This window comes from Oncorhynchus kisutch, linkage group LG17, assembly GCF_002021735.2.
Source record: "Oncorhynchus kisutch isolate 150728-3 linkage group LG17, Okis_V2, whole genome shotgun sequence".
Classification (NCBI taxonomy): domain Eukaryota; kingdom Metazoa; phylum Chordata; class Actinopteri; order Salmoniformes; family Salmonidae; genus Oncorhynchus; species Oncorhynchus kisutch.
In genome coordinates, this window is record NC_034190.2 from 71,262,620 (window position 1) to 71,284,212 (window position 21,593).

General features: G+C 43.9%; 1 protein-coding gene across 10 annotated transcripts in view; it reads right to left on the reverse strand.

Annotated features, from left to right (window-relative positions):
- The window catches only part of hspg2 (heparan sulfate proteoglycan 2), a 193,513-nt gene that overhangs the window by 130,614 nt on the left and 41,306 nt on the right, over positions 1-21,593 (reverse strand). For all 10 annotated transcript variants that reach the window (XM_031794506.1, XM_031794504.1, XM_031794508.1 and 7 more), the window contains exons 2-3: positions 10,782-10,914; positions 10,326-10,391 (exon numbers count right to left, since the gene is read on the reverse strand). In XM_031794506.1, the coding sequence (XP_031650366.1) occupies positions 10,326-10,391; positions 10,782-10,914 (199 nt within the window). The remainder of the gene's footprint in view (positions 1-10,325; positions 10,392-10,781; positions 10,915-21,593) is intronic.

The window sequence follows — 21,593 nt, forward strand, 5'->3', positions numbered from 1 at the left end:
CAGAGGTGTCTAGTCTTTTGTGTTATCGGGTAGCCAAATTGAGTAGCTGGCCAGACCAGCACGCATGCAAGATGTGGTTCTCGGTGCCGAGATTAGTGGATATCCTGATATCCCCCTTTGACATGCCATCAGTAATGTAGGTCAATTAGACAGAGATATTTGTTACTGTCCTCTACTATCAATAAGTTGAGAAGAGTATCTGAAACAGTAACAAATATGCCCTCTGTGTAAACTGAATCTCCTGAAGCAGCGTTTCCTAAAGAGGAGAGGGAAAGTCCAGTTCTCCAAGGCAACATGAACTATTATTGATACAACAGACTGTAGCAGCATCAAGGGCCCAGAGCTGGAGTCCATGAGTAAGACTATTCCTACTAACACTGAATAGTGATCCAGGATAATGTCTTGGCACTGACAGTAAACAAATAACCAATCAAGGATAAAGAGAGTTATGTTAACACATATGTCCCAACACAGACAGTGTCCTTCTACAATACAATTGTACTCTTTTCTTTCCTCTTAGGGATGAATTGAAATGTACATAATGGGTTCTGGAGGAAAATGGGGATGGTAATTTTTTTCCAATTTCAGTCAAGGCAAGGGTTTTGTATTTAGGGTCATGTCATTTGTAATTGATGAAATGTCAGTATTTCTCAGTGTTTTAGAGTTAGTTGCTTATTAAGTTATATATCAATGTGTGCCCGATGCCACTCCTCATCTCTGATTCTATGCTGGGTGCACAATATCAAGTGCGCCTATAGGCTATTTACTGTAGGTTGGTCTCAATCAAATCATCCAAAGGCTATAAGCTACAAAGTGCATGCTTGGAGAAGCACAGAACAACGTTCTATTTCTAAGAGAGCTGCTGGGATGGTGTAAATAAAACTAGGCTGCATTACACACTGCAATGGATATTCCAGCCCTGAGCCCTGGCCTGCTCTGCTCAGCTCTTTCTGATCACAAACGTTTTTGTGTGCTGCCTAACCAATGGCTGCGCTGTGTAGTCCTACGGCGGCAGTTCAGGAGTCAAAGGCTTCTTCCGAAAATATTTTGTTGATTAGGCCTAATCCAAAAAAGGCACCGTCTTGTGAGCTGACTAGCCTAAAGTCTCTGTTCTGTTCAGTTTGAGAAAAAGAGCGCAAAGATGAGAAGGAGGACCTGTGGTCAACTTTGATAGCTTGCTACTACTATAATAGATTTTATTAAAAACCATATGTTTCTTGCCCATGATGTAGGCCTATTTGTCAGTTAATTAATAAACTCACAATAAGCCAGATTCGAGAAAAGTACATTGTGGTGCTGAAACTTGAAGTAGTAGCCGTGGCACAATCAATCGTAAATGGACAGCTCATTGTGCTGAAAGTAAGCAAATTCAAGTAGGCTTAATTCATTTCAACGTCTTAATTTAAATTAGAGAGCTTTGTGTTAGATGGCTTTGAGCCTATTTCTTCCTCTTTAACAGATTAAACTAGGGTATTAAACTAGGGTATAGGATTAAACTAGATTAAACTAGGGTATAGGATTAAACTAGGGTATTACACTAGGGTATAGGATTAAACTAGATTAAACTAGGGTATAGGTTGCTATATCTATAGATTTGTAGGTCAATTCCTCCACCCACCATGCACTCTTTGAATAGCCTACCTCTGTGTCAGTGAAGGGCTGTTAAGTTAAAACCAGGACTCAAACTGAGGGAGTAGGAGAGGGTATGCCATAGGCCTACCTTTATTAAAGACAATGGCAAAAAGCACAGGCCTACCCCTTGTTAGCTTAAGATTTGGAAGAAAACAAAACAGATCTGATTATATAAAGTGATCTATAACAGAGCTTTGGTCTGTGAAGCTTTATGCAAGAAACAAGTTGTAAAATACCAGGGAAAGACGTGACTGATGCATATGGGGAAATCATTGTTAGTTTCTTTGACATCCAGAGGCTGAGATACAACCTTCTATAGCTGAGGAGACAAAAAATAGACTTTGCTTGGGAAGTAATCTAAATATGTCACTATCAATTGATGCAGTTATTCACTTTCTGTACCATAAAAAATATACAGAAAGGTAGGCCTAACTTTTGAAAGCACCATGCTCAGATTCCTAATGATGTCTCAGATGTAATTATTTGCAAACAGGGACAGTTTCATTGCAAACAAGACACACTGATTTGGCATTGGAGAAATATAATAGGATGAATACACAGGCCTATCTCTTTGCCCATTCTTAGCCTGTAATTTCGGTAAATTGTGTTGTAAAATGACGAAGAATTGCTTGACATTTTTAAAAAGGCAATTTTTTCTCGGACCTGCAAATACAATTATAGATTCATGCAATGCTTTTACTATAAAAGAGTGTCTACGGTGATCTGTGAACCCACAACCTTCTGGTCTGTAGCCCTGTGCCCTATCAAAATTCCTGCGTTGCGATGTAATGCTTACAGGACGAAGAACAGTTTCTAAAACTGCATATCTAAGGCTCTGGTCTGTTCAACAAGTGAGGGTAAACGGTAGACATATTTATTCTCTGCTATCCACTTGATGTTTTAATTATTATTTTGGGTATAGGGGAGGGTCACTTGTTTTTCAACTGTTCTGGGAAGGTTTAGGTAAAATATATTTTGCTGAAGGGAGGGCCATCCATTGTCATTTCAGACAGGTCCGGTTTTCTCCATGTAATCCTTATTATAAATAATGTTTACTCCCTTATCTTTCTTGTTCTACCAAGTTGTTCTCTAGAGTAGTCATGCCATCTCATCCCCTCCCTTCCTCATGTTCTGCTCAGTTTTCTGACCCCCTGTATACGTCAGTGACGCTCACGCTGGTGAGTGCGGCCAGTGATCACCTCCAAGGCCAGAGCAGAACAACAACAAAGAGCCCACCAAAATAACTGCAGCTGTCGCCGCTTGTCCGTCTGTCCCATGTCGGTGTGACTATCTGAGAGCCCAGGCAGTCTGACAAACAACACCACTGACTGACACACACGTCACACCAACTGTCTGTCCAGTCCATGGCCCACCACCACCCCATGAAAATGGCCACAGTCCTGGGTGGTCTGTCTGGTGGACTGACCATTGGCCTTCAACTCCCACTCATTCCCAGACTGCACTGTCAGATTGGCTCTATTACACTGATCTGTGATCCTCTTATGTTTCAACATCTGCTCTCCACAAATGACTGATGCTAAGGGTAATGGTAAAGGCACTGAATAAAAATAATTCTGCAACTAAAACAGCATACTGTAAATTTGGTTGGGATATGGTTAGAACTACATTGTTTGTTTTTTTTAAACATTTTATACAGGTCAGACTAATAAAATCTATTTTGCAGGATAGACATTCTAACATTGAAACACTACTCCTGAAGTCCTCTAGGATCTCAGTATGATCAAGGACAGAGTGGAAGAGGAGAGGAGAAGAGAAGGAGGAGAGGAGAGGAGAGGAGAGGAGAGGAGAGGAGAGGAGAGGAGAGGAGAGGAGAGGAGAGGAGAGGAGAGGAGAGGAGAGGAGAGGAGAGGAGAGGAGAGGAGAGGAGAGGAGAGGAGAGGAGAGGAGAGGAGAGGAGAAGAGAAGAGAAGAGAAGAGAAGAGAAGAGAAGAGAAGAGGAGAGGAGAGGAGAGGAGAGGAGAGGAGAGGAGAGGAGAGGAGAGGAGAGGAGAGGAGAGGAGAGGAGAGGAGAGGAGAGGAGAGGAGAGGAGAGGAGAGGAGAGGAGAGGGAGGAGAGGAGAGGAGAGGAGAGGAGAGGAGAGGAGAGGAGAGGAGAGGAGAGGAGAGGAGAGGAGAGGAGAGGAGAGGAGAGGAGAGGAGAGGAGAGGAGAGGAAATTGTGAGAATCTTCCTATCTAAGACACATGACTACAAAGTTCAAACAAAACACACCACATCTCTCCTCCTACACAATGCAACCTTATCTGCAATGTTTATGTGCCTTTGACCTATCTCAAACTGTGCTGAAAAAGTCTTAACATATTAATTGAAAGGGATTGATTATGTAAGTTTGAAGTGTTTCAAAATAAATTCAATTAGTGTAGATGGCAATTCAAACATCACAACAAACAAAGTGTCCAGTAGTCCAACAGTGCTCTAGGTGCTCTGTGAACCAGTGGAACACCGCGAGAAGAAGATGGAAGATGTCTCCCATAAAACTGCATTGAGATACGCTGCAGAGGTCAAGAGCAGAGGTTGGGAGGGACCATGCTGAACAGAAGTGTTTAAGTAGACCAAGTAGAGCAATTTCTCAAGCAAGAATGTTGCTCGGACTGTCTGGGAGCGGTTTGAGTGGTGAACATTTGCTGTTATTGGCAGAGAGGTTTAGAACTCTCTTTCTTATTGGTGTATTACCTATTTTACTGCATGGTGACATCACTATGAAATGCCAAAACTCCCTCCCACCAAACAGTTCTTACACTAAAAGGGCATTATCATCATTTTCACCATTTCACAGTATTATTCCAACTTCAAAGCGTGGAAATATACACTGAGTGTGCAAAACATTATAAACACCTGATCTTTCCATGACATAGACTGACGAGGTGAATCCAGGTGAAAACTATTATCCTTTATTGATGCCACTGTGTAAACAACTTCAATCAGTGTAGATGAAGGGGAGGAGACAGGTTGAAGAAGGATTTTTAAGCCTTGAGACAATTGAGACATGGATTTTGTAGGTGTGCCATTCAGAGGGTAAATGGGCAAGACAAAGTATTTAAGTGCCTTTGAACAGGGTATGGTAGTAGGTGCCAGGCACACCGGTTTGAGTGTGTCAAGAACTGAAACGCTGCTGGGTTTTTCATGCTCAACAGTTTCTCTTGTGTATCAAGAATGGCCCACCACCCAAAGGACATCCAGCCAACTTGAAAACTGTGGGAAAAATTGGAGTCAACATGGGCCAGCATCCCTGTGGAAGGCTTTCGTCACCTTATTGAGTCTGTTTTGAGGGCAGAAGGGGGTGCAACTCAATATTAGGAAGGTGTTTTGTTTGTACAGTCAACGTAAATAAAAGGCACCCTATTTCTTTCTGTCAGAGCTTCAAATGATAGTTCAGCAGGTTCAAATGTTAGGTCCTTGAGAGACTAGGAAAGGGAAAAGGTTTCAACATAGCAAACATAACAGGATGCACATCATAAAGGGTGCAGAAATGGCACCTCTACTTCCATCACACCACAATATGTAAGGGAGAGTGAAGGAGAGGCGAGGGCCTGCATGCCACAAGTACAACCCGCTGGACAGGGAAGGGAGACTCAACAGCAACGTGTCTGTCCAAACCAATCCAACTCAGAAAACCAGTACTGTTCCTTCCCAACTGCTGTCATGTTAAGATCTAAAAATGGAACGGTGAGCACAGTTCCACCACTGTGCACTACTTTCTCTTGTACATTAAGGACCCGTGGAAGAGTTGCAGGGAAGAGTTGCAAGGGAGAGGAGAAGTGAAGAATGTAGCTATTTAAGTACACTGCAGCCCTGGCATTCATTGCTGCCAGCCAAGGCATATTGCTACTATTAAGACAGGCCCATTCTCTGAATCAGACATTATGTCAGAGTAATGGATACAGTATTTAGTCATGGATAATTACTAGCAACTAGCAACAAGTCCAAAATGTAACACTGACTGAACTTGAAAGAGAAAGTAAAAATAGACACTGAGTGCCTGGATACCAGTAGAAAAAGACTACACTGTAGCCATGTCAAGTAAGACTGGATAGTAATTAACTGATGGAAACCCCAGGAATCCCATATATTCTGAAGAATCTGTAGATAAACAAATACTATTTTCAGTCTTGTTCAACTTTCTTCTTTACTTGAATAGCCCTGTGTGTAGTATGTTCATCCGCCAAATCTGCTTTGACCCTGAGGTCACTAATCCAAGCTTCCCAGCAGGATTTAGTCGAGAACTACAAAACATCAAACCCACCCTATGTGGGGTGTTCACATCTAAGATCATCAATGGGTCAACAAACCACTTAAATGCTCCCATTCTACTGATGGCGGCTTAAAGGTTAACTTCAAATCTACTACTGTGAGTGTGATCTGCTAATGCTGAGAACTACCAAGTTCACACGACCTCGTATGGCCTCATTCGTTTACATGTGAGTTAACTCCTGATGCAGTCGTCCTTATACTGGGTCCTTAATTGGGGGAATTCCTGGCTTGTGTGTACAACCTGTAATTCACCTGTTTAGTCATGGCTAACTGTGGATGTCCAACCAACCATGATTCAGTGCTCCCTGTACAGTAGATATCCAGCAAGCTAGGTTTCAGTGCTGAGCTCTTTCCTGTAGCAGAGAGCACATGCTATGCCCCTGACTGCCCCAGATTTGATGTCAGCCCTGTAATGCTGCTACAAAAACAATTATTCCATCATGATGTAATGAGCTCCACTAGCTGGCTGGTGGCTGCCAGTCAACACGGTCTGGCACCAAGGACAAACTATGAACCAGCCACCATTACAAAACAGAGTGGAGGGGACTTAGTCTTTGGTCTGGAAAATGTCATCATGATCCTCGGTTCAAGTTCATCTGGTATTATTTTTACCCGTACTCGCAGCCTCGACTCCTGCCGTTCTAGGTTTCTTGAACGAGAACACGGTGTTGAGGACTAGTACCACGAGACGACACTAGCTATACTCCTAAAGGGCTAAGGGCACTTTTGCCTTAAGTCAACTCACTACTGTTATTGCCTGATTCCAGTGAGGTTAATAAGATGGGAAGGTGAATTAAAGTTTGAAGTCATTAGTGGCACCATACAAAATTGCATGAATCAGGCAATAACCTGCACATAAACATACCAGGCTGACTAGCACAGCTATAAACAGCAGATATGGTTCCCTGAGGGAATCTAAGGGGAATATCGCTAGATCATCTGATAGTATAAACTAGAAAACAAAAAAGGGATTGATGTCCTCAATGCATGGCGGGTGACAGTCTTAATGCTTAGGTCAAGTAGGATAGAGAAAGTCCCACACTTTGCTAACAAGAACTCCTGTTGTCCAGACTGTCATCCAACCCTTGGCTAAACACAGCACTATAGGTGGGAAAATACAGCTAAGAGGTGGTGCTCCAGGTAGAGCAGCATGACTAACATGTTAACATTGTGTTCAAGTCACACCACTCACTCCAAATTCAGCCAGACATTTTGTAAACTCATCTCTCACTGGTTCTGTTAAATTTAGCTGAGTGCCTATGGTGCCTATACTGTGCATATCTGCCCTCAGAAGGAAAGCTCCTATTGGCATAGATCTACAAATCTCAAAGAGGACAGCACCAGAATCATGGGAAGGAGATGGAGGATTGCAAAACAAAGATGTTTGTGTTGTCTGCTTCAGCTTTTTGTTTGTCTTCCTCTTTCATGTGTGGTATTGTGTTTTCACCTTCTGTCATTGGATCAAAGGAAGAAATGGGAATGTTTACATCTCGTGCATCTCTGCCTCCCTGTTGTGAACAGACACTCAGCACTGTGAAAGAAGATGGTGCAGCCGGATGTGGAGGAGACACTATTCAGAGACAGACAGACAGTTTCTCCTGGAAGCATCCATCTACTAGACACTGAAATAATGCCTGTCTGAGGGAGAGAAGGTCCTGGTTGGGTTTAGTTAGTTTGTTTATTAGGATCTATTTTAGCCAACCACATGGCTTATCTTCCAAGATAGGGCCGTGCACAGACCTTCAGGGGGACATGTGCTAGCCCCCCCCCCCCACAATCTGATGGGTAAAGTATTTTGCTAAACTATTTTGAACTGGAATAAATGCTGCACTTAATTAAGAATGACAACACAATACCAGTCAAAACAGAAGATTGTAAAAAATACTGTAGGCTACTATATGCAGCCCAACTCCATTTTCCAACTCCATTTGTTGCCACTATCATGTATCCCAGCGGTTTGCAAAGTGTTTGACCCGCAACCCCCAAAATGGAGTGGTACAAAACTTGCGAGCCCCCCCATCCGCACGCACATGCACACACGCAAACATGCTGGCAAGATTTCTGCGCAAATATACATAAATGACAATATGCACTTTAAAAACGCAAGATAGACTACAGAAATAAAAGTTTGCATCGCACCATCACTTTGGAGGGCAACTTGCTTGCAGAGTGCTCGTTGCCAGCCTTGTAGTCCTGTTCTTCCTTACAAATATTGTAATACGTTTGCCAGAATATGTTACATCTTCATCCTATAATATTGAAGGCAGTGCGATGTTACAGCTGCTTATCTTTAGACATAGTCAGTAGCCATCAACACTAGGCCTATCCGAAATATGAAAAGGATCAATCAAATTGCCAGGTAGCCTATTGTTCTGACTAAGATGAGTCAGTAGTAGATTGTTCTGGCTAAGATGAGTCAGTAGTAGATTGTTCTGGCTAAGATGAGTCAGTAGTAGATTGTTCTGGCTAAAATTAGTCAGTAGTAGATTGTTCTGGCTAATATGTGTCAGTAGTAGATTGTTCTGGCTAAGATGAGTCAGTAGTTGATTGTTCTGGCTAAGATGAGTCAGTAGTAGATTGTTCTGGCTAAGATGAGTCAGTAGTTGATTGTTCTGTCTAAAATGAGTCAGTAGTAGATTGTTCTGGCTAATATGTGTCAGTAGTAGATTGTTCTGGCTAATATGTGTCAGTAGTAGATTGTTCTGGCTAAGATGAGTCAGTAGTAGATTGTTCTGGCTAAGATAAGTCAGTAGTAGATTGTTCTGGCTAAGATGAGTCAGTAGTAGATTGTTCTGGCTAAGATAAGTCAGTAGTAGATTGTTCTGGCTAAGATGAGTCAGTAGTTGATTGTTCTGTCTAAGATGAGTCAGTAGTAGATTGTTCTGGCTAATATGTGTCAGTAGTAGATTGTTCTGGCTAAGATGAGTCAGTAGTAGATTGTTCTGGCTAAGATGAGTCAGTAGTAGATTGTTCTGGCTAAGATAAGTCAGTAGTAGATTGTTCTGTCTAAGATGAGTCAGTAGTAGATTGTTCTGGCTAAGATGAGTCAGTAGTAGAATGTTCTGGCTAAGATGAGTCAGTAGTAGATTGTTCTGGCTAAGATAAGTCAGTAGTAGATTGTTCTGGCTAAGATGAGTCAGTAGTAGATTGTTCTGGCTAAGATGAGTCAGTAGTTGATTGTTCTGTCTAAGATGAGTCAGTAGTAGATTTTTCTGGCTAATATGTGTCAGTAGTAGATTGTTCTGGCTAATATGTGTCAGTAGTAGATTGTTCTGGCTAAGATGAATCAGTAGTAGATTGTTCTGGCTAAGATGAGTCAGTAGTAGATTGTTCTGGCTAAGATAAGTCAGTAGTAGATTGTTCTGGCTAAGATGAGTCAGTAGTAGATTGTTCTGGCTAAGATGAGTCAGTAGTAGATTGTTCTGTCTAAGATAAGTAAGTAGTAGATTGTTCTGGCTAAGATGAGTCAGTAGTAGATTGTTCTGGCTAAGATAAGTCAGTAGTAGATTGTTCTGGCTAAGATGAGTCAGTAGTAGATTGTTCTGGCTAAGATGAGTCAGTAGTAGATTGTTCTGGCTAAGATGAGTCAGTAGTAGATTGTTCTGGCTAAGATAAGTCAGTAGTAGATTGTTCTGGCTAAGATGAGTCAGTAGTAGATTGTTCTGGCTAAGTCCGTAGAAGATTGTTCTGGCTAAGTCAGTAGTAGATTGTTCTGGCTAAGTCCGTAGTAGATTGTTCTGGCTAAGTCCGTAGTAGATTGTTCTGGCTAAGTCCGTAGTAGATTGTTCTGGCTAAGTCAGTAGTAGATTGTTCTGGCTAAGTCAGTAGTAGATTGTTCTGGCTAAGTCCGTAGTAGATTGTTCTGGCTAAGTCAGTAGTAGATTGTTCTGGCTAAGTCCGTAGTAGATTGTTCTGGCTAAGTCCGTAGTAGATTGTTCTGGCTAAGTCCGTAGTAGATTGTTCTGGCTAAGTCCGTAGTAGATTGTTCTGGCTAAGTCCGTAGTAGATTGTTCTGGCTAAGTCAGTAGTAGATTGTTCTGGCTAAGTCAGTAGTAGATTGTTTATTTTATATGGGTGATAAACGTAGGCCTACTCGGTTTTTCCCAAACTGGAGGAAATGAAACAAGTTCTTTCTGGTCACTAATATGAATATGTACGCCCACTAATATGAATATGTACGCCCACTGTTGCGCGACAATGCTGATGACCGGTCATTGGTCAACAATCAAGATGCGCAACGTTTTGGTTCTGAAGCATAGAGTCGAATTTAATGACGACTTGCGGGCAATGGGTTCAGAACCACAACGACAAAAACTTTATTAAAAAGGGCACTCAGGAGACTGGAAGGGTAAAGCCCTATCTGTGCACGTGCCTGTCCCTAGAGTTGCAGGGACTGTTGTGATAAGGGCTGAGGGTTCTTACTTGTGCTGATCTCAGTCACCACTGAGGGTTCTGGTGTGCTTCCATCCTCCTCTCCACTGGGCAGATCTACCGAGAAGATGAAAGAGGTGTGGTCAGTTCAGCATGCTAGTACATGCTAGGCCCAGGCAAGACTAGGGAGGACCAGGGAGTACTAACCATTAATTTACTCAACAGGTGGAACATATACTGTACATCTGAAGTGCAGCAGGGTGGAAAATGAACCCTGTGCACCTAGTGGATTATGGGGGAGAAAATAGTTCCAGTAAACAGTTAGATTAATTATGGATGGGACCACTGATGGGACCACTGCTTTTCTGTAACCACTATTCAGGGGCAGTGTGACATTCTTTACAGTATAGCATTGTAAACATGACCTTTACATGTATATCCTAAATTAAGTTTCAATATGAAAGGAAAGCTGGTTTACGATCCAGTTGTGTCGACCCCAGACCCTACCTCCTGATGCTTCGTCCGCAGTGAAGTCCTCGTCATCGTCTAAGAACCGCTGAGACCTTTGGACGACAGTCCTCTCGGAGTCCAGGTCCTCAGGCAGCGGGACCTCTCCCCACACCTTGGAGCTCTGAGCCACCTGCAGACAGCAGACACACACAACACCACAGTGAGATTTATAGGGGTTGAAGTCTAACGTCTCCAGACGGAACCTTATTTTTCCGCCCCATACTACCATCTCAGTTTTGTTGTCCTTCCAGTCCCAGTCCCCTATATTGTTCTGGTCAAAAGCACAGTATATAGGGAATAGAGTACCAGTTGGGAAGTAGCCCAGGTCAGTTAGGTTACACCCAGCTGTCCTAGACGGTAGTGTGAGGCTGTCAAGCTGTGAGCTTCTCACAGGAAATAGGTGCATTGTGGTATGTTTGCATTAACGTTCATCATCTATGTGAACTGTCGGAGACCAGTAGATAGTAGAGTAGATATGCAAGTGGTTGTGAATGAGGACATGCCATTCACAAAACTAATGCAACAAGGATGGAGGCAACTGCCAGTCTTCAACTAACCAGATTCTTAAGAATGCTGTTTGCATAAAATTGATCGTTTCTAGTTACTTTTTAAAGGTATTTTCTATTTTATGAATTTCTGTAAATGTGTATTGCATTTTACATTGATTTCACAATGGTTGATCAAGAGTCACTAATATCATGGAGCTTCAGCTTGGTGCAGGTGCATGATTGAACACAGAAATTGAACACCAGTGAGCTAGTTGAGGTTGACATCAGAATGTTTTGATGACACAAATCTGTTAAAGTATGCTTTAAGCTCCATCCCCCAGGCAGGCAGGCAGGCATGCAGGCAGGCAGGCAGGCGGCCTGGTCCAGAGCAGCATACCACAATCAGAGCATTATGATGGACCCTCAGCAGAGGATCAGGAAGCAAGCACTTTATCATGGAAAGATTGTTAAAACATTTTCACAGTGTAGCAGTCACTGAAAGGTCCCACCTCAAAACCAGAGGGTGATCCCTTCATTACGTCAAGGTGTGAAGAGATTGTTAAATGCATTTGGAGAAGAGGGAAATAGGTATGGGATGGTGTTCATTTTCATACCTGCATTTGATAACAGTTCAATAGGGGAAGGAGTCTATATTCTCAAAGAGATCTAATCTCTGTGGAAGGTCATTACTGACACAATAAAACTACACAAATCTAATTGAAGACATTGAGCACTAAGGCAGCAAATCTGATATCTGATCATCTTGATAATGCATTGATGATACCACCCAAGTTATCCAGCCTACTCTCTCAAAAACAGAGCCTTAACCTCTCTCTTCCTGGGTCCATATCATCCCCACCGGACCCTGTTGTTGTCTAAAACCTGAGCTATATGTTTGCATACTTCCCAGGCAGCATGCCACCCTTGGCATTTCCAGTTGGCATGGCACGCCAGTTCCCATTTCCACCCGCACCCATCATGGCATAGTTTCCCATTTAATTGTCTCCGACTAATAAATAACTTGATCTCTCCCTCAAATCCTATCTCCCCTGACTGAACACCCTACAACAACAATCCCGGGACTTTTTTAAAAGGAAACCGCTGACTGGACAATTTCTTTTCACTGGAGCCAACCAGCCAACCGTTGGTGTGATCATCTCCTGCTTCCCAGTCCCACTCCCTTGGGATAGATGGGGTCTGATGGGGTTCTCTCTCTTGCTCTCGCTCTCTCGCTATGTCGTTCGTTCTCTCTCTCTCTTTCTTTCCCTCTCTCTCTCTCTCCCTATATCTCTCACTCTCTCTCACTCATTCTCTCTCTCGTGCATTCTCCCTCCCTCTCTCTCTGGACGAGAGACACATTGCCATACTGGCAAAAAAAATCCTCATAGACTAGACCACATTCATTGCTTGTCAGTCAGTGCTTCATCACTTGATAAGTTAATCAATAAACAATGTAGTGTCAGTTATCACACTTTTAGAAACATTCGGTTTTTTTCCAACCCTGCACCTTTAACACAGAAGCTAGTGTAACCTTTAGGTCCCTCTAGAAGTTGGGACATGTCCACTGTATTTCGGTTATCCATCGTTTTTTCTGGATCAAAAAGCGGCTTAGGTGGTGGCCGTGGCAGGGGCCATGGCAATGGTCATTTAAGTTTACACTTAAAGCGTTTTTTTTCATGATTTCTATTTTTTACGGTTTGGACTTAGGCAACCAGAAAAAACGCCAAGGATTTCAATGGCAGAAAAATCCCTGTTATCATTGCCTCCAGATAAAGGTCCTGCTCCCTGCTCAATGTTTGCCGAATTGTCACTTGATATGCATCCCTGTAAGTCTTCTGTTTAGGGACGGGCAACTGGCCCCCAATTTTTAGGATCAATTTCAAAAACATAAAAGCAAAAATTGTTTGGGAACACAGTCAGAGTCTCAACTTACTATTGAGAGTTGGAGTAGTAGAATACACAAGGTGCAATTTCGAAATTTGGTTGTGCATCAATTGTCCCTCAATTAGCCCATGTCGCAAACATTTTTTAGATTGGTAAGTTCGTCTAGCCAACTATCTAAACATCTAGTAATCATTGTCGAATTACCAACCGGGGTAATTCACAACATCTAGAAACTTTCATTCAGATATCATATTAAAAACTGCTAACATTTCTCTCCAAATCTATGGCAAAATGTGTAGAATTGCAGCCACTGCGGCCCCTCATGATGAGTTCAGATTTTTTGAGGCCCCCAACCTCATCAAAGTTGCCGATCCCTGGTGTAAAAGGAGGTACAGACCAAAAGCGAGAGAAACACATTCTACGGGGTATGGAAGGACAGCCGACTGAGGCCACAGGGAGAAGCCTTAAGACAAGTTAACCCCTCTAAATTTGCCCAGCTGTTGTTTACAGTGCAAGGGGATAGGAATTCTAACCATTTGTCTCCGTGAACAATCGATGACCAGCAGCATTGGCAGAACGATCAGAAGGAACAGAGGGGGTTGGGACAATGCAGCCAAGATCCCATCGGAGAGGAGAGCACTATCAGCTGTCCTGGATTTCTAGTCAAACATCTGTTGTCTTCCCAGCTAGACCCAGAGCCAGCGCCAGACAGATGTGTGCCCATGAGATGGTCGTGTAATAACCTTAATATTATACATACACAAACGGACACACACTACTCCCATCCCCACCATGTCCCTGTAACAGCCGTCAGCCAAGGCCTGTCGAGGGAGAACAGCGTGAGAAGAATGTTTTAGGGGATTCAGTTCGCCCCCTCCACCAGTCAGCCCTAATGCAGCTGCAGAATGAATGGACTATGTGTGAGAAACATCTTCACGTTGCAGACACAGCAAGGCCTAACTTAGCACTGAAACTACCAACTGTAACTCTCGTTTTGCTTCATATTTACAGCTTTCTTACAGTATGTTTTTCCAGCATGACACATATAATAAATATTGTACCTTCAGAAAGTATTCATACCTCTTGACTAATTCCACATTTTGTTGTGTTACAGGCCAAATTAAATCAATCTCACCCATCTACACGTAATACACCATAACGACAGAGTAAAACCATGTTTTTAGACATTTTTGCTAATTTATTGAAAATGAAATACCCCTGAGTCAATACATGTTAGAATCACATTTGGCTTTCTGGGTAAGTCTTTAAGAGCTTTGCACACCTGGATTGTACAATATTTGCACATTATAATTTTTTTAATTCTTCAAGCTCTGTCAAGTTGGTTGTTGATCATTGCTATACAGCCATTTTCAAGTCTTGCCATAGATCTTCGAGTCGATTGAAGTCAAAACTGTAACTAGGCCACTCAGGAACATTCATAATTATATTTGGCCTTGTGTTTCAGGTTATTGTCCTGCTGAAAGTTGAATTCATATCCCAGTGTCTGGTAAAAAGCATACTGAACCAGGTTTTCCTCTAGGAATTTGCCTGTGATTAGCTCAATTATTTTCTTTTTTATCCTGAAAAACGTCCTAGTCCTTAATGATTACAAGCATACACATAACATGATGCAGCCACCACTATGCTTGAAAATATGGAGAGTGGTACTCAGTAATGTGCTGTTTTGGATTTGCCGCAAACATAACACTTTGTTTCAGGACAAAAAGTGTATTGCTTTGCCATATTTTTTGCAGTATTACTTTTGCGCCTTGTTGCAAACCGGATGTATGTTTCAGAATATGAATGTATTCTGTACAGGCTTCCTTCTTTTCACTTTGTAAATAAGGTTAGCATTGTGGACTAACTACAATGTTGTTGATCAATCTTCAGTTTTCTCCTATCACAGCCATTAAACTCTATAACTGTTTTAAAGTCACCATTGGCCTCAACCCTGAGCGGTTTCCTTCTTCTTCTCCAGCAACTGAATTAGGAAGGATGCCTGTATCTTTGTAGTGACTGGGTATATCGATACACCAGAATTAATAGCTTCACCACACTCAAACCGATATTCAATGTCTGCTTTTGGAAAGTCTTCAGAACCATTGATTTTTTCCGCATTTTTTTACTTTACAGACTTATTCTAAAATGGATGACATTTTTTTTACTTTTACTTTACAGACTTATTCTAAAATGGATGACATTTGTTTTAATGCTCAGCAATCTACACACATCACCCCATAATGACAAATGGAAAACAGGAAACAGAAATACCTTATTTACAGAAGTATTCAGACCCTTTGCTATGAGACTCCAAATTGAGTTCAGGTGCATCCTGTTTCCATTGGTCATCCTTGAGATGTTTCTACAACTTGATTGGAGTCCACCTATAGTCAATTCAATTGATTGGACATGATTTGGAAAGGCACACTCCGAGCCAAGAGACCAAAGGAAATGTCCGTAGAGCTCCAAGACAGGATTGTGTCGAGGCACAGTTCTGGGGAAGGGTACCAAAACATTTCTGTGGAATTGAAGGTCCCCAAGAACACAGTGGCCTCCATCATTCTTAAATGGAAGAAGTTTGGAACCACCAAGACTCTTCCTAGAGCTGGCCACCCGGAGAACTGAGCAATCAGGGGAGAAGGGCCTTGGTCAGGGAGGTGACCAAGAACCCGATGGTCACCTTGACAGAGCTCTAGAGATCCTCTGTGGAGATGGGAGAAACTTCTGGAAGGACAACCATCTCTGCAGCGCTCCACCAATCAGACCTTTATGGTAGAGTGGCCAGACAGAAGCCACTCCTCAGTAAAAGGCACATGACAAGATTCTCTGGTCTGATGAAACCAAGATTGAACTCTTTGGCTTGGATGCCAAGCTTCACGTCTGGATGAAACCTGGCACCATCCCTAAGGTGAAGCATGGTGGTGACATCATCATGCTGTGGGGATGTTTTTCAGTGACAGGGATTGGGAGACTAGTCAGTATCAAGGAAAAGATGAACGGAGCAAAGTACAGAGAGGTCCTTGATGAAAACCTGCTTCAGAGCGCTCAGGACCTCAGACTGCGGTGAAGGTTCACACAGCCAAGACAAGGCAGGAGTGGCTTTGGGACAAGTCTCTGAATGTCCTTGAGTGGCCCAGCTGTGCAACAATGCTCCCCTCCAACCTGATAGAGCTTGAGAGAATATGCGAAGAAGAATGGGAGAGACTCCCCAAGTACAGGTGTGCCAAGGTTGTAGCGTCATACCCAAGAAGACTCCAGGCTATAATCACTGCCGACGGGGCTTTAGTAAAGGGTCTGAATACTGAATAAGGCTGTAACGTAACAAAATGTACAAATAGTCAACGGGTCTGAATACTTGCCGAAGACACTGCCTTGTCTACTGCTGTTTTGCTTAGTGATTATTGTCTTATTTCACTGTAGAGCCTCCAGCCCTGCTCAATATGCCTTAGATAGCCGTTTTGGGGCCTCCCGGGTGGCGCTGTGGTTAAGGGCGCTGTACTGCAGCACCAGGTGTGCCACCAGAGACTCTGGGTTCGTGCCCAGGCTCTGTCGTAACCGGCTGCGACCGAGATGTCCGTGGGGCGATGCACAATTGGCCTAGAGTCGTCGGGGTTAGGGAGGGTTTGGTCGGTAGGGATATCCTTGTCTCATTGCGCACCAGTGACTCTTGTGGCGGGCCGGGCGCAGTGCACGCTAACCAAGGTTGCTACTTCTCAGATAGAGTTCAGTGTGTCAAATCAATGGGACTGTTTTCCGGACCTCTGGTAGTCTCTATGGGGGAGCCACAGGGTTCAATTCTCAGGCCGACTCTGTTCTCTGTATACATCAATGATGTCGCTCTTGCTGCTGGTGATTCTCTGATCCACCTCTACGTATAAATCTGGCCCTTCTATGGACACTGTGCTAACAAACCTCCAAACGAGCTTACATGCCATATAACACTCCTTCTTTTGGCCTCCAACTTCTTTTAAATGCTAGTAAAACTAAGTGCATGCTCTTCAACCGATTTCTGCCCGCACACTCCCGCCAGACTATCACCACTACTCTGGACGGTTCTGACTTAGTATATGTGGACAACTACAAATACCTAGATGTCTGTTTAGACTATAAACTCTCCTTCCAGACTCACATTAAGCATTTCCAATCCAAAATTAAATCTAGAATCGGATTCCTATTTCGTAACAAAGCAACAAAGCCTCCTTCACTCATCCTTCACTCACTCCTTGCCTTACCTCCCTAATCTTACTACATTTGCACACACTGTACATAGATTTTTCTATTGTGTTACTGACTTTACGTTTGTTTATGTGTAACTCTTTTTTGTCGCACTGCTTTGCTTTATCTTGGCCAGGTTGCAGTTGTAAATGAGAACTTGTTCTCAACTGGCCTACCTGGTTAAATAAAGGTGAAATAAAATCAAATGAAAATGTGTGGGGTACAGAGATGAGGTACTCATTCAAAAATCATGTGAAACACTATTATTTCACAGAGTGAATACATGCAACTTATTTGACTTGTTAATAAGCACATTTTTACTCATTAACTTATTTTGGCCATAACAAAACAAATACTTAATGACTCAAGAAATTTCAGCTTTTAGAAATGCAAACATTTCTAAAAACCATAATTCCATTTTGACATTATGGGATATTATGTGTAGTTCAGTGAAACAATCTTAAATTCAGTCTGTAACAACAAAATGTGGAAAAAGTCAAGGAGTGTGAATACCTTTTGAAGGCACTGTAGGTCATTTTCAGGCGGCAGGTAGCCTAGTGGTTAGAGCATTGGACAAGTAACCGAAAGGTTGCAAGATCAAATCCCTGAGCTGACAAGGTACAAATCTGTCGTTCTGCCCCTGAACAGGCAGTTAACCCACTGTTTCTAGGCCATCATTGAAAATAAGAATTTGTTCTTAACTGACTTGCCTAGTTAAATAAAGGTAAAATATATAAACTGTTGAGTTTCAAGCTTCTCACTTTTACAGATGAGCCCAGTAATTACAAAAATATACACATCAGTACACTGTAATGCCCGGGGTGTAGTGGAGGAAGAAGTCAGGCGCAGGAAACAGAAAGTTCAGGGTAGCAAAACGTTTAATTCACCACACCGGTGAAAACGACGCCAACCCAAACAAATGCCCCAAAACACGGGGAACTAAACAGTTCAGCAAAACACACATAGACGGACAAGCGGGACTTACAGTCGTGCACAATCGTACACTGAAAATAATCCCGCACACCAGCAGGCGGGCCGGCTGGATAATAAAGCCCCAACCATTTAACCTAACTGAACACACGTGTAACTAATAAACAGACAAGGGGGAAAAAAAGATCAGTGGCAGCTAGTAGGCCGGTGACGATGACGCTGAGCGCCACCCGAACAGGAAGGGGAGCCACCTTCGGTAGGAGTCGTGACACTACAAAAAGCAAAACAGAGAAGAAAACAACTGTTTTCATTCAAAAGGTCCTCAATCAGCTGTCTGAAATGCCCTAGAGGCACTAAATCATCACATTGTAGTTTGGGAGATTATTCCACAATTCAGGTGTAAAAAGACTTAAACTACATATCTCTGTAAGGTCCAGATGATGAAGGGTGTACAGTATGTCTGATAACAGCAAGACAGGGAACAAAACAACACAAGCTACATTCAGAAAAGCCCTTGATTTTTCACTCTTTATGGCAAAGTTCTAACAATATTTCCTCAAACAGGAGGAGGTATGAGAGGCGACGCTGCCTAGGCTTTAAACAGGAATGGAATGTCAACTCTAAACTGACCAGCTAGCAGCAATAAGTGGATGACAGCTTGATACGGGCATGCTTTTCCCTGCCTGCACACAGATGTATACACACACGCACGCACGCCCTCCTAAAACACACACACACAACACACACACACACACATCCACTCGCACATTCAAACACACACACACACACACATCCACTCGCACATACAAACACACACACACACACAGTAAAGCTTTCTGGTCTGCATGCTGCCCTGTGTACAGTATCACCTAGCACAGTACTACCAGGCACCAGGAGCCTATGTTTCACTTCTCTGACACCAGATTCAGTACTACCAGGCACCAGGGGCCTATGTTTCACTTCTCTGACACCAGCTTCAGTACTACCAGGCACCAGGGGCCTATGCTTCACCTCTCTTGACACCAGCTTCAGTACTATCAGGCACCAGGGGCCTATGCTTCACTTCCTGACCCCAGTTTCAGAACTACATGGCACCAGGGGCCTATGCTTCACTTCCTGACCCCAGTTTCAGAACTACATGGCACCAGGGGCCTATGTTTCACCTCTCTGACACCAGCTTTAGCACTACCAGGAACCAGGGGCCTCATTTATAACCATTGGACAGGAGGATGACTCTAGCGGCTCTGGACAGGAGGAAGACTCTGGCGGCGCAGGTCAGGAGGAAGACTCTGGCGGCACAGGACAGGAGGAAGACTCTGGCGGCGCAGGACAGGAGGAAGACCCTGGCGGCGCAGGACAGGAAGAAGACTCTGGCGGCGCAGGACAGGAGGAAGACTCTGGCGGCGCAGGACAGGAGGAAGACTCTGGCGGCGCAGGACAGGAGGAAGACTCTGTAGGCAGAAGACGGAGAGACAGCCTGGTGCGGAGGGCTGCCAACGGAGGGCTGGTGCATGGAGGTGGCACTGGATAGACTGGACCGTGCAGGCGCACTGGAGCTCTTGAGCACCGAGCCTGCCCAACCTTACCTGGTTGCATGCTCCCGGTAGCCAGGCAAGTGCGGCGCGGTGGAATAGCCCGCACTGGGCTTTGCTGGCGAACCGGGGACACCGTGCATAAGGCTGGTGCCATATAAGCCGGCCCAAGGAGACGCACTGGATACCAGATGCATAGAGCCGGCTTCATGGCACCTGGCTCGATGCCCACTCTAGCCCGGCCGATACGAGGAACTGGAATGTACCGGGCTATGCACCCGCACCGGGGACACCATGCGCTCCACAGCATAACACGGTGACTGCCCGGCCCCTCTCGCTCTCACCTGTTCCCATGGGAGGCGATCCCTTCCAGCCAGGATCTCCTCCCATGTGTAGCAACCCTTGCCGTCCAAAACGTCCTCCCATGTCCAGGAGTCCTGACATCGCTACTGCTGCAGCTGCTGCCCGTTACCACGCCGCTTGGTCCTTTTGTGGTTGGTGCTTCTGTCACGATTGTCGTAAGAAGCGGACCAAAGTACTCACGCGTGGCGTGAATGCATCATTTTAATGGATGACGAAAACACGAAGTAAACTGAACAAAACAATACATTAACAACGACCGTGACTCTATATACAAAATGTGCTGACACATAGACAATCACCTACAACCCACAATGACAAAACAGGCTACCTAAATATGGTTCCCAATCAGAGACAATGACTAACACCTGCCTCTGATTGAGAACCATATCAGGCCAAACACAGAAACAGACAAACTAGACATACAACATAGAATGCCCACTCAGATCACACCCTGACCAAACAAAACCTATAAACATACAAAGCAAACTATGGTCAGGGTGTGACACAAACAGACACACAGGCACGCAGACAAGACAGACAAAGAGACACACAGGCACGCAGACAAGACAGACAAAGAGACACACAGGCACACAAACAAGACAGACAGACACACAGGCACGCAAACAAGACAGACAGACACACAGGCACGCAAACAAGACAGACAGACACAAAGGCACGCAAACAAGACAGACAGACAGACACACAGGCACGCAGATCAAACAGACAGACAGACACACAGACACACAAACACGCAGATAAGACAGACAAAGAGACACAGGCACGCAAACAAGACAGACAGACACACAGGCACGCAAACAAGACAGACAGACACACAGGCACGCAAACAAGACAGACAGACAGACACACAGGCACGCAGATCAGACAGACAGACAGACACACAAGCACGCAGATAAGACAGACAGACAGACAGACACACAGGCACAGAGGCTGTAGAGGTTTTTGCCCTGTCTGTCATCCTTTTAGAGGCAGCCTGACAGGCATCAGGGGGAAAGGAGAAAGTCAGTCCCTGAGAAAACACTGTTTTTCCACACCTATTACACTGACTGAATCAAACATGAGAGAGAGATGCCCAGTGGTGACATTTGACAATGGGGGTATGACAACAGGATGTGCTTGAGTGTGTGTGTGTGTGTGTGTGTGTGTGTGTGTGTGCGTGCGTGCGTGTAAATGCATGTAAGTTTCCTGTGTGTGCTTAACTCTTGAACGAAGTGGTGGGGGGATTGAGAAACTGCCACTTGTGCCACCAAACCTCTGGCTGAAACCCTCTTAGATAAAGAGGATGATGAGAGAAGCCCTTCTGCTCTACACAGGGTCTAATCCAAAGTGATGGGACAGGAGGGAAGCATACGAGCCTCTTTCAATAGACTCTCTGACAA